The 16,935-nt window shown below is 33.1% G+C and overlaps 1 protein-coding gene across 1 annotated transcript in view; it reads left to right on the top strand.

The window, feature by feature from the left end:
• Nucleotides 1–6,242: 6,242 nt before the first annotated feature.
• LOC110018627 (zinc finger CCCH domain-containing protein 19-like) overlaps nucleotides 6,243–16,935 on the top strand; it is a 32,890-nt gene continuing 22,197 nt past the window's right edge. The window contains exons 1-3 of the mRNA XM_020715989.1: nucleotides 6,243–7,205; nucleotides 7,300–7,379; nucleotides 15,510–15,697. Coding sequence (XP_020571648.1) covers nucleotides 6,349–7,205; nucleotides 7,300–7,379; nucleotides 15,510–15,697 — 1,125 coding nt within the window. The 5' untranslated portion in view covers nucleotides 6,243–6,348. The remainder of the gene's footprint in view (nucleotides 7,206–7,299; nucleotides 7,380–15,509; nucleotides 15,698–16,935) is intronic.

Raw genomic sequence — 16,935 nt, forward strand, 5'->3', positions numbered from 1 at the left:
TTATGTGCTTTGCGCTCTTCTTCCTTCATCGGTTGTCCTTCTATCGTATACAAGCCTGCGATTGACGAGGTTTTAAAATCTCAAATTGATATCCAGATAATATCATGGTCTATGTAATGTTCACCAGAGAACAAAGTTAAGGAGCACCATGAAGGTTAATGGTGCAGGAAGGTTACAGTTAAAAGAGGGAGGATAGACCCCCACCCAGATGTGAGTATTTTCGGGATGGCCCCAAAGAATTCTCAACCAGTCGTCGCAACCCATGGCTTGACTATGGGCAAAGTCAACCATATAGTTGTCTGGGCCTCCCTGGTGTCTCAAGATGCCCACCCAGAGGAGCCTACAGCATTTGAATGATAAGAGTCGTGGATACTTAGGGTCCTTAATTTCATTGGTGACTTATTTGTCTTCATTAAAAATTCTAACCTTTTATGTTTTTAATGTTGTAGGGGGGTCTACTTTTCACACTTCGAGTCCTTACACTGCTCATTTAAACCATATTTAGTGAGTATGATTTAGGACTCCTTTGGTTGGATTCAATGCTTTGATTGAGTCCTCTTTTGAACAAGTTCATTCTTAAATTCATTGAAATCAGATATTCAAAGTGTAGACTATATTAACATCCTTCCTTATATTCTCACTATAGGAAAATGTCATCCCCTAAACTGATTTTCTCCTTTAAAAATGTAAGAAACATAGTACTCAATCTAATTCATCTCAATGGAGGATTTGTTATCAAGTTTGAAATTGGTTTTACTCACTTCAAGTTGACTTGTGGTGATCTCACAATTTCCATGGTAAACCCCTAAGTTGTTAATGAGAATGAACTCTTGACAGAATTCAATCTTCAGTCTGAATAGGATTTCCTGCCCTTGAAAAAGAGAATTGTCAGAAATACCCCAATTGTGACTATAGTTGTCATTGTGATTCTCGAGATTCAAAACCTTTATAACAAAATAAAAATTCCATAACTCATTAAAGTCCTTGAAATTCGTGAGCTTGTTGAAGAGACGAATTAAAAATCAATTCAAGTATTGGGTCAAATATGTAATGTTTCATAAGTATTTGAAGTTGGCTCGTCTTTGACGACTACTCTTGTGCTAACTAAAAATGAACAACGAAATAAGAATATAAGGATTCATATGAAAGATGTCCGAGCTAATAAGGAAAAAGAATTTACTGAGAGTGATGGCGATGAAAATAGATCTGGCCTATTTGAAACCTCTCCTATCTTGAGTGGAAGCATATTTCATTCACTTTTTTGCTACACAAGAAGAGGAATATTTGCATAGCATAGCCTACTCACCTCCTCCTTCTATCAAATACAAGCCTCCTAGTAAAGAAAATAAGAAACTTTGTCATATTAGTTTATATTACATACTTAAAAGGATTGAAAAAATTGAGAACTATATTATAACAGAAGTTCTCAGATCATCACGATATATTGTTCCAGAAAAGGAGAAGAAAAAATATTGGATTATCACATATCCTTCAGGAAAGTGTATAAATAAGATATTTTTAAAAATAATTAACTTAAATATAACTAAATAAATAAATTATTTTTTCACATACTATCTTTTTTATATAAATCGCTCTTTCAAATCTAAATTTTGATTCCAACTCATGAAATTTAACAATTACTTGATAAATTTTAATTAAATAACATATATAAATAAATACATAAACCTTTATCTCTTTATTTAATTCAATCATTTTTCTAACCTTAATCATTGCAAGTGAGTTATATATAACCTAGCTTATTGTTTTTGAGCGAGTCTTTCATAAAATAGAAGGAAATAGAAGAAAGAGACAAATCAATTCCCATACACTAGCAAGTGAGTTATATATAACCAAACAGTTCTCATACACTAGCAGTTATAGTAAACAAGGCCCTTTGTGATTTCTCATGCACTAGCAGTTATCCCATGAGTAATATATTATATCTAGCATCAAAAACAATAAATTTCCAATAACCACCCCGTAACGCCCGCGTGTCGTCCTCCAAGGGACAATAACTATCCTATAATCACGCAAAGACGTACCTGTAATCGGTCGCCCCTCACTACCACCCTAATAACCTTCATATAACCACCACATGATTTGAAATCTCCAATAACCATCTTATAATCATGCAATAACGCCCCCATGAATGTTCCTCGATCAGGTTGCGGTACCGCCCCAATAACCTCCCTATAACTTTCGCATGACCTCCGCAATATTTGTAATTAAACCCACACGTCTCACTCCAATAATCATGGTAAATTGTAAAAGACAAAATGTGAGAAATCATTTTTGAAAAAAAGTTTTAGGTTTCCCTTTCGCGTGCCAATGAGCTGGGATTTCCGCTAAAACGTTGACACACGCTTGGATTTTACAATGCGTTTTCGAAGCAAGATTCAAATGAAAGGGAATGACATCGTGGAGACTACGAAGCCGAGATTAGAAGAGGTGAAGAAACCAGAGTTGGAAGTCGCGAAGATGCCGGAGTTCAAAGATGCGAAGAAAATGGCGCAGGTCATATGAAAAAGGAGTCGAAGAAGGAAGACAATGATTTCGTTAACAGGCAGCAAATCGTTTCAAGGTAATATTCAGATTCAACTTGTTGATAATGAATCAGTTGACATTTGTAAATGTCCTAATGCAAATGAATTTACTAATCTTCCATTTTGAAGTCAGAAGGCTTTTTTCTGGTTTTTAGATTCTTTTTGTATGTGATAAACTTTAGGGTGATAAACTTTAGGGTTTAGAAGTTCTGTATCATGAGAGTCCTATGAGTATATGTGATAAACTTTAGAGTGTAGAAGTTTTGTGACAAAATAATATTTAGGAGTAAAGCATATCTACCATCATAGTTGCATTTATGTCTGCTAACATGATTTGCATACTGCTTTAAAAAAACAACATGGTTGCATAATAAATTTAAAAGCAAAAGAATTATAAATGAAGTAAATTTAATTTTGTTCAATTCAATGAAGTCTTATATATAATTAACAATTTAAAATTTTCAAAAAATTGTTCATTCATATACAAAAATGTCTTATGACAAATCCTTTAACCTCTAATATGTAGTAGTTAAGTGACCACATTAAATTTAATCAATCAAAGTAACTAAATATTTTGTTGAAATTATTTTCATTTCATATAATTTATTTTTTAAATTTTTATTTTGTTTGAAAGTTTGTTTATGTATTTATGTAGGTTTTTTAGCACAAAATTCATTAATTGCAGATAATTGTCCATCTGCAGTGAGAGGAGTTCTTGATAAGGTCTGACCAATCATTCAAGAGAAGACAAGGAATAGATTGGAAGCAATGAATTTGGTTCAATTTTTTGAACTCCCTCTGTACCCTCAAGATCATATTATGACAATGCTTATATTAAACTGTTGGAATATTGATCGAAAGGTATTCAATTTGGGTTGGAAAGAGCTAAGTTTTGATCAAGACCAAGTTGCATTACTAATAGGCATGCCCAACAGAGGGTCACCAACATGCAAGAATAAAGCTCCGTCATGTAGCGTGGATGCGGGACAAATAAAGAATGACATAGAAAATGTTTTAGCAGGGAAGTCTTCTGATCGCTTTGTAACACTATCTCTTAAGTTTTTGTTGACAAATTGAATTTTTTCTTTCAAGTAATTTTAGTGTGTCCAAAGGGTTGTATTCACTTTGTGAGGATGTACATGTTTTCTCTTTGCATAATTGATCAGCTATAGTATGTCACTTTCTCACCGAGCAATTGATCGTCTGTGCCATTAAAATACAGAAAGAGCAATCATTGAGATGCATCAATGGTTTTGTATTTCTTCTAATGGTATGTGTTTTGCACCTAACTCCTATAAGTTTATTTCATAAATCTTGATGTGGCGATTAACTATTTTTTCATGTTTTACACAACTCTGGTTCTATGAGCACACGTCTTTGGTCCTCCCTACTATTCCAGAGGCTAGACTTTACATGCTGAGGTGGCCAGTAAATGTGAGCTAGAACTCATTACAGATTGAACTAGCCTTTAAGAGGCTCAACCCTTCCTAGGTAAGTCATTTATTTCATAATCCCTAAAAGTCTTTTTAATCTCATGTGATGTTGTAATTGACCTTGTTTGTCTGTAATTTTTTTTAGGTTTATGATTATTTTCTTGAATTAAAAGACGACGAACACAATTTACTTGCCCCTCCAATTGAAGAACCATGTAGTTCTGTAAAACATCTCCCATAGTAGGAAACCCACTTCAGTCTACATTCACCCTTTTCCTTTGAAGTTGCTCCTATAGTTTCTTATAATATCAACCCTCAACCAACACATGTACATATTAATACACATGCGCATGGTCATTAAGGGTTGGAAGAAATATCAATTTCTTTTGAACTTTCAAGGCTCTATTAATACTCATTTGACTAATTTAAATAACATAGTGACATGATTAAAGTTTCAAGTCAGTAAATTCGAAAAACCATAAAAACAACCACATGGGGATTTTGCGAATACATAAATAAAAGAATCCCCACAAGCCAATTTAATTCAGAGGATTAAGGCTAGAGGAAATAGAAGAAAGAGACAAATCAATTCCCAATTTATTGTTTTTGAGCGGAAGAAAAGGAAAACAATAATAGAGAAGGTGATTGAAGAGGTAAATAAGGTGGAAGATGATGAGCCTAGTCCACAACAAAATCAACAACTAACATCTAATAAGTAACATGTTGAAGATGTAATTATATACGAAGAGTCTGTTTCACAGCAACCTGCAACTGCTAACATTTTTTTTTGAGCCACCAACTGTACATATTAAAGATGCAAAACAAGTTCAAGAAACACCATTTAATAAAGAGGAAGTTGAAGATGTGGAAAAAAAGGAAGAACCCTTTCCGTAACAATATATAAATGTTGACATTATTTCTGACCCAAAAACTTATATAGAAGAGGTTGAAGACGTACAAAAAGAAAAAGATCCACACGAATCAGACATACAACTTGTGACTGATGACTACCTTGATAAGGTATATAATGTTTACTTCTATTACTTGTTCTCCGAAATCAAATATTGGCTTAAATGCTGATAGTTGCTGATCTTATAGGTCTGTCCAATACTACTGGTTATTACATGTGGGAAACAATTGATCTTTGCTGTAGCAAATTCACAGATTTATTAATGCATCTTATTTTTTTGAGCATTGCATTATTTTTTTATATATCTGCGACACTGATTACATATTTCAAATACAGTGGAGATATTTTTATTAATATGTGTCAAATTTCATTGATTCGATGCTATTTCGAAGAATTGACTAACAGTTGGTTAGAAAATGAACAATTGGATTCTTTTGCTATGTTAATGGAAAATAAGAGGTGCAAAACACCCCAATTATACAAATCCTACTTATATGTGTCTCCACTCAATTGGATAAGTATTAAGGTTGACATGTTTTAAAATGCCTTTACATACAAATAACTTATTAATAGTTCCTATTTCTTTTATGCAGTTGTGCAGAAGAGTTAATGCGAGAAACTTTGTTGATCACATTACTAATGATAATATTAAAAATGTTGAGTTACTCCTCATTTCAAGGATAGTATTTGCGGAGGTCACGCGAACGTTACGGGGCGATTATTGGGGTGGTACTGCGTCGTGAGCGAGGAGTGGTTACGAGTGTGGTATTGAGTGATTATCAGAATGTTATTGGCTCTTTCAGGTGGTGGTTACTCGATCGGTGCCGCGAAGTTATTCGATCGATATAAAATTTTTAGTGGGAGTTATAACTGCGGGACCGATTGGTTATTCAATGGCTATTGGCACGAGCCGGGTCGGCGGGGCGCGCACATTAAATTTATTTTTTTATTGCATTTTTTATTGGTGGGGCCATTATTGCTCAATTGACATTGTTCTATTGACTGTTGCACGCAGCACTGCGTCCATTCTCTGTATCGAATAATTTCTCCTCCTAAAGACGACACCATCTAGACGGTGAATCCCTTCCGAATCAACACTATCAATTAGGGGAAAAAAATATATTTCCACTGCGTCCATTCTCTGTATCGAATAATTTCTCCTAAAGATGACACCATCTAGACGGTGAATCCCTTTCGAATCAACACTATCAATTAGGGGAAAAAATATATTTTAACTGATTAATTATTTTGTATGGTTATTACACTTGCTCTTCATAAAATGATGCATATGAAAAGGTTATTTCACAGAATATAAATAGTAAATTAATGAAATAATAATATATGCATGCCATTTTTTTGGTTTCATTTTTGGGCAAGTGCCCGTCTATCTTTTGGAAATCGAAGTAGTCTAGGGTTTTCACGAAGCTTTACTCATCAGAATCCTTTCGTTTTCCTCCAATTCATGGAAGACCCGAAAGCAGAGAATGTTACAAATGCACGCACCCCTCCAGGGACGGAACAAACGACAGATGAGAAGTATCTATCTGATCCTGCAGAGACAGAGTTTGAGGCCGTCAGCATTTCTCCGCGGGAGGAGACGTCAGTGAGATCACCGTTGGTCGACTTACGATTCCATGCAACGCAGCCCTCGGAGGGTCAGGAAGTTTTTTTAGAGACTGCCACCCCGAGAGCTGACATGCATTCGCCGTCATCTTTGGAAGACGAGCAAGCTCCTTTTTGTGAGGCCGTGCAGGCTGCCGCAGAGCCCCACAGAGTCTCTCATGCGGAGGAAGATGAAGTGCTGGCTTCTGAGAAATCTTTCGTGTGTGTTGAACACAATGGCCCAATACTTTTGGAGGGAGGGGAAGCTTTAGTCCCTGAACCCGCTACACCGCCGCCGCAGGAATACATGGAAGCTTCCTTGGGGCCTGCACAAGGTGGAGCTGAACCTTATGATGGGTTCGTGAAGGGAGAGTTTGATCCCGACCCTGTTTATGAGGTTGTCTGTGACGAGGTTGCTGGACATGAGATTGTGATGGCTGGAGATCAGGTTAAGGCTGCTTGGGACGAGGTTACTGAAGAAGCAGTTGAGTCTGCTGGAGAGGGTGTTGATGCCGCTGGTTCTGGAGATGGAGTTGTTATTTCTGAAAATGAGTTCGCTGTAACAATTGATGTGAGAAGACGAGGTGCAAGGAGGCGAAAGCGGAGTCGTGCATCCTCCAAGGTGCAGGGCACTAGGTTTCCTTCTCGAAAAAAGGTGGAGGAGGAAGTTTGCTTTATATGTTTTGATGGTGGTGACTTGGTAGTTTGTGACAGGAGGTGATTTTACATTCTTTTTGCATGTTCTTCAGTTTTATTTTTTCTTACTTAATTGCAGACTGCTTAATGGTTCTCTCTCTTTGTTTCTTCATAGGGGTTGCCCAAAGGTATATCATCCTTCCTGTGTCAATCGTGAAGAATCCTATTTCCAGTCAAAGGGTCAGTGGAGTTGTGGTATGTTCTAAATGGTTAGGTCTTTCTCTTTCTATCACCAGCTGTTTGCTTTATGTATCAATTATAATGGTTAATGAAATGTGGTTTTCTTACATTTATCAAGTTTTTCCAGTTTTATTAACTGTCATCAGTAGATTGCTGTATTAGTTATAATATAAAACTGTGTCATAGGGCTGAAAAATATTTCGGCTTTATCTTGGTGGAATTGGCAGAGTTTTCAATTTATGACTAATTCCTAGTAAATAACCCCTCCGTAATAAACATTTATTTACCAATATAATTAAGCAACTGTATTGAACAGCGAAGTTAATAGATAAATAGAAAACTCTATATTTTTTACACTCATTTTCCATATGAAAGTTCCATGTTCCTAAATAATTAAACTTAATCACCATATAAAAATAATACCTACCCATGGAGTGAGATATTATATCACTAAAATATTGATTCATGGGATGCATACCGAAGCTTCTTAAACCTTAAAAGAAATAGGAGCGAGTAAATCTTGCTCCTCAAGAATGCGTTACTATTATATTAAAATAGCAAAAGAAATTGGAGGTAGTTCTGCAAGAAAAAATCTCTCAGGTAACACCTATGCATTGAAGCATAAATGGAAAGGAACACGGCATGGTCAATAAAATGGCATATTCTCAAGGAATGCATGCATTCAATAACTCCGAATCAAGTTAATAAATCATGTTCAACAAAGTTTGGTTGTAGCTAGAAATCATCAAATATCAATAAACAATATTTCACCGTGATTATAAGCAATTTACTAACAACGATAACAAATGCATGCAAAAAATTGAATAATGAGAACCCACATTATTGTATCATATATGTACATATGTGTGTGCACATGAACGTAAGTGATGCTCTATTTATGTAATAAATTATCAATATCATGCAGTAAAATGTTAGTTACCTATAAACCATGTTTTTAAATGAAGTTTTTTTCATAAACTGATGGAGTTTAATGACCACTCATGAAAGTCATCATTTTAAATATCAAGCTGCAGGACATACTATTTAGAGTTATATAAATCGTGAGGGCAGCAATAATCATATTCATCAAGGCAACAACAATAGCTATCTATGCATATGAGATCTCAAGAATATTATATAAAAATAAATGTGCTATGAATTTTTGCGTGTGATCCATCGGCAGGAGCCAAAAGTTATAAGAAAATGAATGCCAAATGTGCTAAAAGCAAGCATGATGATGACTTGAATGTTGAAGCTATCCAATTCCATAGATATTGATATTAACAAACAAAATCATTCATTAGCTTCACCATTAATCTTCAACATAGGAAGATAACATATTTTCATAATCAATTTAAAGGCAAAAATTGTTAAGGTTATAATGCATATAGATGAACGCTTAGAATTTTACTTTATATAATTTATGTATGTACATAAATTATCAATATCATGTAGTAAAATGTTAGTTACCTGTAAACCATGAATTTTAATGAAGGTTTTTCGTAAACTAATGGAGTTCAATGATCACTCATGAGCATCATCATTTTAAATATCAAGCTGCAGGCCATACTATTTAGAGTTATATAAATCATGAGGGCACCAATAATCCCATTCATCAAGAAAATAATAATAACCATCCATACATATGATATCTCAAGAATATTGTATAAAATTAAATGTACTATGAATTTTTATGTGTGTGATCCATTGGCAGGACTCAAAAGTTGTAAGAAAATGAATGCCAGATGTGCTAAAAGCAAGCATGATGATGACTTGAATGTTGAAGCTATCCAATTCCATAGATACTGATATTAACAAACAAAATCGTGTATTAGCTTCACTATTAATTGTCAAGATAGAAAGATAACATATATTCATAATCAATGCAATGGTGAAAATTTTTAAGATTATAATGCATATGGATAAACACTTAGAAATTTACTATATATTGCGATAGAAGTCGAGGGATGTTGACCTTTTGCATTCATCTTCTAATAAGGAAAACTCACCTACCTTGCAGTGCAATATTTGAACTCAAGCTAGCTTGGAATACCAAAGTGTTGAACAACTTTGGATTTCAACTCACACAAAATTTAGAAAAGTATATTAAATTTTGTTTTAATTTTTAAAAATGTATGAGTAGGAAAGTTGAATTTTGGCATGGATTTTTCCAAAAATTATGCTTTTGGAGCTGTTTAGCCTGAACTAAACCCTTTATGGTAAATTGTAAAATTTAGAGTAATTTAAGTTAAAGACCGATTGCTGTTTGATCTAAGCTAATCTATGATAATTTTTGTTAGAATCAATCATGCAAAATGAATCAATGCAATGTACCAAACATCATGAAGAGAATGGATAGTGTTGCAAGGTTTAAAATTGTGCAATTGGATATTAAAGCATTTTTTTTTAGGCAAGGCATTTCAACTTGAAATTAAATTATTAAATCTATTAAAAATATTCCCAATAAAGAATTTGAGTAGTCCTTTTTAGGGCTCAATAATTTGAGCTCAAAATTTACCCATTAAAGCATATGTGATTAATCCAATTGTGTCACAGTAACATCAATCACAATCACTCAATAACGAGCAAGGTAGTTAAGATGAATAAGTAAACATAATTAAGAAGCTAAATTATATAGTTAAGATGTCCTAAAATAACGTAGTTGTCTCAAGACTTTTAATTTAAGAGTCTGTCGCACTTCCATCACTTAGAAGGTTTTCAATAGAATCAACTCCTAGTTATTATTATTTTTTTCTCTCTTCTCACTTGTATCAGCAACCTTTGAAACTGCATTCTTTTTTTCTCAATTTTTAGTTTTCCCTAATCAATAAAACATATTAAGAATATTATATAAAATAATGCTATTATTGACCTTTTATGATTTCTATTATATAAAGTTCTATGCTAACTTATTTTACTTGATTGACTTTTGTTATTTTTGTTCATTCCTTCACAAGAAAATATCAGGGAGAACTTTCCATTGAAATATAATGTTGAAATTTTAATTTTATCCTCCGAAAGCCATTCATCATTCAAGATACATCATTAATAACTTGAAGATTTTTATCACCTCTCAGTTTCACACAAATTATGAAATTGAGGTGTACATCTCATTACATTCCCCTTAAGGCATGTCTCTTTGCTCATCCCAAACAATTGAGGCGCATGCCCCTTTCTCTCATTGTGAGGCATAAGCCTTAAGGTGCTTTGCATGCATCTCAACCTTAGGTGAGCCTCAAATTATGTAATTTTAAACAATGGTGTGTTGTCCTATATATTTTTCTTATTAGCGACTAAATATTTGTTGGTTTGAAACCTCAAAAAACATTGCAAATTTTTATTGGAGACAAAAAAAATTGATAACATAACAACTATAACTTGTGATATGAAGTGTCATCTAAATGAGTTGAAATATATCACAATAACCGATGGGGATAGGAAAATAGGGGTGAATATAAAAAAAAGGTGAAGAGTGGCAATGACAGTGGTTGTGGATCCAACCAACAAGCAATATTGCAATAATGTAAGTGCACTATTTTTTTTAAATGACTGACAATGATATTAAGGATAGTTGTTCTAACAGGCACTCACATTATTAACCAGTTATCCACAAAGTTCTTTTGGCACCCAAGTCATAAACAAATTCTTTCATACTTCAATATCTTAAGTATTCTTATTCCTAAAATGTTTGGAAGATTGTCTTTGTTTGCATGTTTTTTCGAAACAGAGAAATACTTGATCGTTGAGTAAATAAATGTTGTCATTTAGCTATTCTTTCCCGCAGAAGGGTATACATATTACCACCCCTCTTTAGAAATGGCGTATGTGTCTATTAATGCCACTTTCAATGAAGTATACTATTTTATTTTTACTTACCATAAGGAAGAAATATCATTCACAAATGATTTTTTTCTTCTAGTTTGTCTTTTCTCACTCCTCAACCCAACAAACAACTTTATCCCATAACCAACCACTCTTAACTGAATTGAGCCTATACTTTGGTCACTTTCTACTCAATTATTACAGGTTTACTCAATCAATGAACATCTTAATCTATACAAGATCAATTAGTCAAATCAACCCCAATCCCTATATTTATTTAGGAAATCACTAAGCCTACTAATGAAGGTATAAAAATTTATATTAAATATCCCCTATACTTGTTTTTATCATACAAAAATCTTTCTCATGTTTGCCAATTATTTCTTATTAGCTTGCATACTACTCTGTCCTCAAATCAATCTCTCTAGCTTTAAATAACATGTACTGAAATGATGCCATAAAAGAAGGGAAAGAAACCAATGTGATGTAGATGAGGCTTTATTGTAACATGTAAATCCAATGGTTCATTAGAAATATGTAGAGTCAGACTAGTCACCTAAAGGCTACACTTAAACATTTATGATTGATTATTTTGAAAATTTTATTTCAGCTGCTAAAATAAACATAATTATTGTTCTCTTATCTTTAGTAGCCAGCAGGGACTAAAAGAAATAACAATTCAATGTGAAAACATCTTATTAGCTACGTAAGAGTATGTTATGTGAAGATTCGACTGAGATTTGGCTCAAATATAAAAGAAACGGTATGTGTGCTGAAAGGTGTTGCATGGGCTTAGCAATCCCTAGGCGTATGGTTCGAAAGGTTCGTTATGCTCAACATGGAGAATAAATAAAGTCAATGAGATAATACATTATTTGTTAAACATAGGGATTCGGGGAAGTCTGTACTAGTTATGTTGCCAACATTATGATGACATGTGATGACTTGAAATAAATTAAAATTTAAAAGAAAAAAATAGCTTAAGGAATTAAGTCAGAGAATTAGATAAGTTAAATAAATTTCATGGCATTGTAGTTGTATGCTCTTGATATGAAATTTTCATATGGTAATTTAAAAAGTGACCTGCTGAAAGAAACTGGTAAGTTAGGATTCAAACTTATCGACGGCCTCATGTTTGGATGCTCCAGAAGACGCAAGAATAGAAAAATATCCTATTAAGGATTGGTGGGAAGACTTGCATTTTTTCACATACTAGATTGATATTGCATGTGCTATTAGTATTGCAAGTCATTTCATGCACAATATAATTAATCACATCTTAAGGCAATATATAGAATTCTATAATATTTGAAGGGAATTTGTAGCAAAGGAATTTTATTCAAAATGAAGGAGGATTTGACTCTTATGGCATATATAGATGTGGATTATGTGGGTTCTATTGTTGACATGAGGTCAATTTTTGGATATTACATATTTTTATGAGTCAATCTCAATATTTTGAGAAGTAAAAACAAAATGTTATAATTAAATTTAGAGTAGAAGTCAAATTTAGATGTATGGCGCTAGGATTATGCTAATTGTTATGGTTAAAAATTATCTTGAAATATTTAAAGGTTGAATGAAAATGTCCTATGAGGTTTTATTATGATGATGAATTAACTATCATATTACATGTAATCCCATGCAACTCTACCGTCTAGAGTATATTGAAGTTTATAGATACTTTATGAAGGGGAAGCATGATAATGGTTTAATCTGTAATCTTCTTGTAACCACATGTGAACAATTTGCTGACATTTTTATGGAAGGATTATTAGGAACAGGTTTTAGAAATTATCAAGCAAGCTTGGATTGGATGACTTTCATTCATTTTTTTTGAGGGTGGTTGTGAAACACTTGCAGTTTCTGCTAGTGCGGATGCACACTGACAATCAGTTTCATCTGCTTTTCTTCCTTTCACTGCGATCTCATTAATTTCTGTGATCTTTATATTCTGAAATTTTATATGTTTTCTAGCAGAAGCTCTCTTAATATAATGTAAAGCAAATGCTGGAATGAAAAACTCAATCAATTTTCTAGTGAGATCTAAATTTTACATTTGTTCTTAATATAATGTAAAGCAAATGCTGGAATGAAAAGCTCAATCAATTTTCTAGTGAGGAATGCTGTTAGCTGCATGTATTTTGGGTGGGAGCGAATTGTGGGCGTCATCTATATGTTTTGGTCCTCTAATGATAAGTTAATAGTTATGTTCCGAAAAAGCAATGGTTAATGTGACGGCAGGCTAAGTAGAATTCTCTAAAAATAAAATCCGGTGAGTTAGTTGAGGTTTGGGGATGCATTGTATTTTATAAATGGTAACTATATGGTAATTATTTGTCTGAGTTGTAATTGCAATTGCTTGTCTATATTTTTATGTTCTTTTGTAATGGATTAATAACCAAGCCACATTATCTTGGAAACTTCAACCATTTTAATGATAACATGTAGGTTTTCAACCAACAATTATGGATTCATTTTTTGAAGGAGTGGGCTAGATTCAGATGTTGTAACTTATCTATTTTTACTTCTCGTTAAAATACAATTAGCTAATGATCCGATTAGGAGAGTAGATGTTTTAGATTCGACTTGTGTTAAGAAAGGTAGAGGGTAGATCTAGGAAGACTTGGGCTTATTGTATAAAAAATAATCTTAATTTACTAGAACTAAATGAAAATTTAACACTAAATAGGACGCAATGGAAAGGATTCATGTAGCCGACCCCACGTAGTGGGATTAAGGCTTTGTTGTTGTTGTTGTTGTTGTTGTTAAAATACAATTATCTACTCCATTTTTTTTTTGCTAATTTGGGACTAAAATTCTCAAATATTATTGTTCATGTGATCTTATTATGTTCCTTGTGAAAAAATTTGCTAGGAATTGAGAAGGTTAGATTTGGATTTACTATTTCTCTATGATTTCCCTTTAAATTTCAGGTTTAACCATTAACATTTTAGGGTTGTGAGTTTGTCGTGATCAGTTTGTCTGCCTTTCAATGACCTTGATTTGATTTTTTGTTGATTAACACTTTACTTGAGAGTTAGAAGATCTTCTTGTAGTTGACTTTGTAAAGGCATCCACTAACATAATCTTTAAAGTTTTGGGGAAAAGTTCCATCACATAGCAAAATGATTAGTAAATGTTGCAATTAAATACTATAAACGTCCTTGAATATAATCTTTTAAATGATCTTACACTCGATTATCTTTTATAAAACAATGCAATGATCAATTAAATTCGCAATTCCTTTTTACAATGTGATAAGGGTTTTGCTTTTATTCTATTTGAAAGTTCAAGCACTCTCAATGATTGCAAAAATATGCTGTTACCAGCCATGCAAATTTTTTCATTGACCTTGAAAGTTACGATGCCTCCATTATTACTTATTCTGCATCTAATAGAAAGTGCATCTTATTTTTTATTTGTTGTAATAACTTTTGCTTTAAGCCTCAATTGTAGATTTCAGTTTAGCTATAAAAAATCTTCTATTAATAATTTTTCTTGCCATACTTTCTTAGTTAATGCAATTAGGATTAGGTTCGTTTATTTATATGGGGCTATTTTAGTCCCAAATTATTTACTCCAGTTTAAAGCCCTTGATTTCCTAAATATTCTCCAAAGTACTTTTACGATTAGATACATTGTTTAATTTTACAAGAAATTTACATGTTGGAAAATATGGTTTTTTGTTGCAAACCGAGATTTATGAAAAGCTTTATTTTATGCAAATTAGCCTCATTTTCCATCTCATTCCTTAACTTCGCGTGAAATTTTTTTGTCATATTTGATAATAATTCTATCTGTGGGGCTATTTTGCATAATATTTGAGGAGTTCATCGATCAAATTGGACACTTCAAATAATCTATGGCTTAAATAACCTTCATCAATAGTCTAGAGACCATTTGACCATTCCCTTGTTATTATCACACGGGAAGCGTAGTAAGGGCATGGAGATAGCAGGTTTGAGTAGGGACATAGGCATTACATGTTTATGAAATTTTAACTGTGTAAGACTTTCAATTTTCTTAATTGTTTCGGTTTGTGCCCTGCTAACGGTGCACCTTTTCCTCCCATTAAAATTATAATCTCACCAACCTGTATTGTTGACTCTCTAAGTACGGGCTTTGAAGGGAGATGCCATGTTAGATGCATATTTTCTGTAGTTCTATGTTCCTTCATATGATACCACCTTAGTTTTCGATTGTGCTTTGTTGCATTTGTATCCTAGATTTCACTTCTGTTTTCTGATGGATTTTTCTTACAATTTTTTTTTTTATGCAGAATGGTACCTTGTTTAACATTATTTTTATATTCTGTCCCAGGGTGGCATATATGCAGCAAATGTCAGAAACCTGCAGGCTACATGTGCTATACCTGCACGTATTCTTTATGTAAAGCATGTGTGAATGAAGCAGAATTTACATGTGTTAGAGGGAAAAAAGGATTTTGCCCATCTTGCATGGGTACAATTTTGCTCATGGAAACAAGCGAGAATGCTGATGAGAAGAAGGTATACACTTTTTTCTTTTTACGCGTAATTTTATTATGTGTATTTGTTTTAGTTTTTTAGTTGTTGATACTTTTTCAGAGATTCTTAAAGTAAGAAATAATTAATCAATCAAGCCATAAATAAATTAAGTGTCCTTGATTCGATTAAAGTTTATTTTTGTTATTTTTATTTGTAAATGTAAAGAGTTTAGCTTATTCACTATAGGTAATGTACAGATTCCCAACAGATTTTTTCACAGGAAAATGGTTTTTAATGGAAAATTCAATTTCCAGAGGATTACCAACGTATAATATTCCGTTGGTAATTTTTTGGTTGAAAATGCATCCAACGAAGAAAAGGAAAGTCATATTGGCGAATTTCTGACAGAATTTCCCTCCCAAAGTTAAGGAAAGTTGAAATAAATGACAATATTCGAAAAATACCTACACCATTGATATTATCAATGTGTGTAATTTTGCTTTAAGTTTTAGAAATAGAAATCAGTAGTATTCTGAGTTAAATATGTTAACACAGATTGATGCTTTGGGACGTGCTTTATTTTTCACTATTTTCTTGAGTTCGTTGAGAATCTACAATAACATAAAAATTAAGCGTGATTGAATAAACAATATATTCATATTGTTAAATAATTGATAATTACCTCTCAAATGGGCATATCTGTCATTACTGCACTGAAACTCCAATTTTGTCTCATATGCAGATACATTGGTAGGTGTTACATTGAGTCAAAAAAATAGGGGAAATATAATCTCTAGCATTATTTTAAGCTACTTTATAGGCACCATTCAAATAAGTTGGGCACATATCCTTAAAGAATGGATTGATTGAATTCAATTAAGGGTTTCACTATTTCTTGGGTGAAGTATTAAATGCAGATGACAACAATCATTGTAAGAAAATAGGAGCATTATGCTTTTCATTTCAAATACCTTCTTTATTTTCAGCTCAACATATTTACTCAAAATTGATGCATACTCGTTAGACATTTTCAATATTGCTGCACTCACAAATTGCTGTCTGCTGATCTACCTTGAGATAATACTTGATTTTAGGCTTTAAAAATTCAGCACCTGCAGTCTCTTGAAGCTCTCACTCTCTTTTTTATAATATTTCCTTTAGTTCATTTCGACCTCCTGTTGACCTCATTTTTAGCGAGGTCTAGTCTTTCTCTTAGGATTTAGGATCTAGCCTTAGGGATCTTCCTTCAACTATCATAGAACCTTAGAAATGGGACCTGC

This window comes from Phalaenopsis equestris, unplaced genomic scaffold (genome assembly GCF_001263595.1).
Source record: "Phalaenopsis equestris unplaced genomic scaffold, ASM126359v1 Scaffold000028, whole genome shotgun sequence".
Lineage (NCBI taxonomy): Eukaryota > Viridiplantae > Streptophyta > Magnoliopsida > Asparagales > Orchidaceae > Phalaenopsis > Phalaenopsis equestris.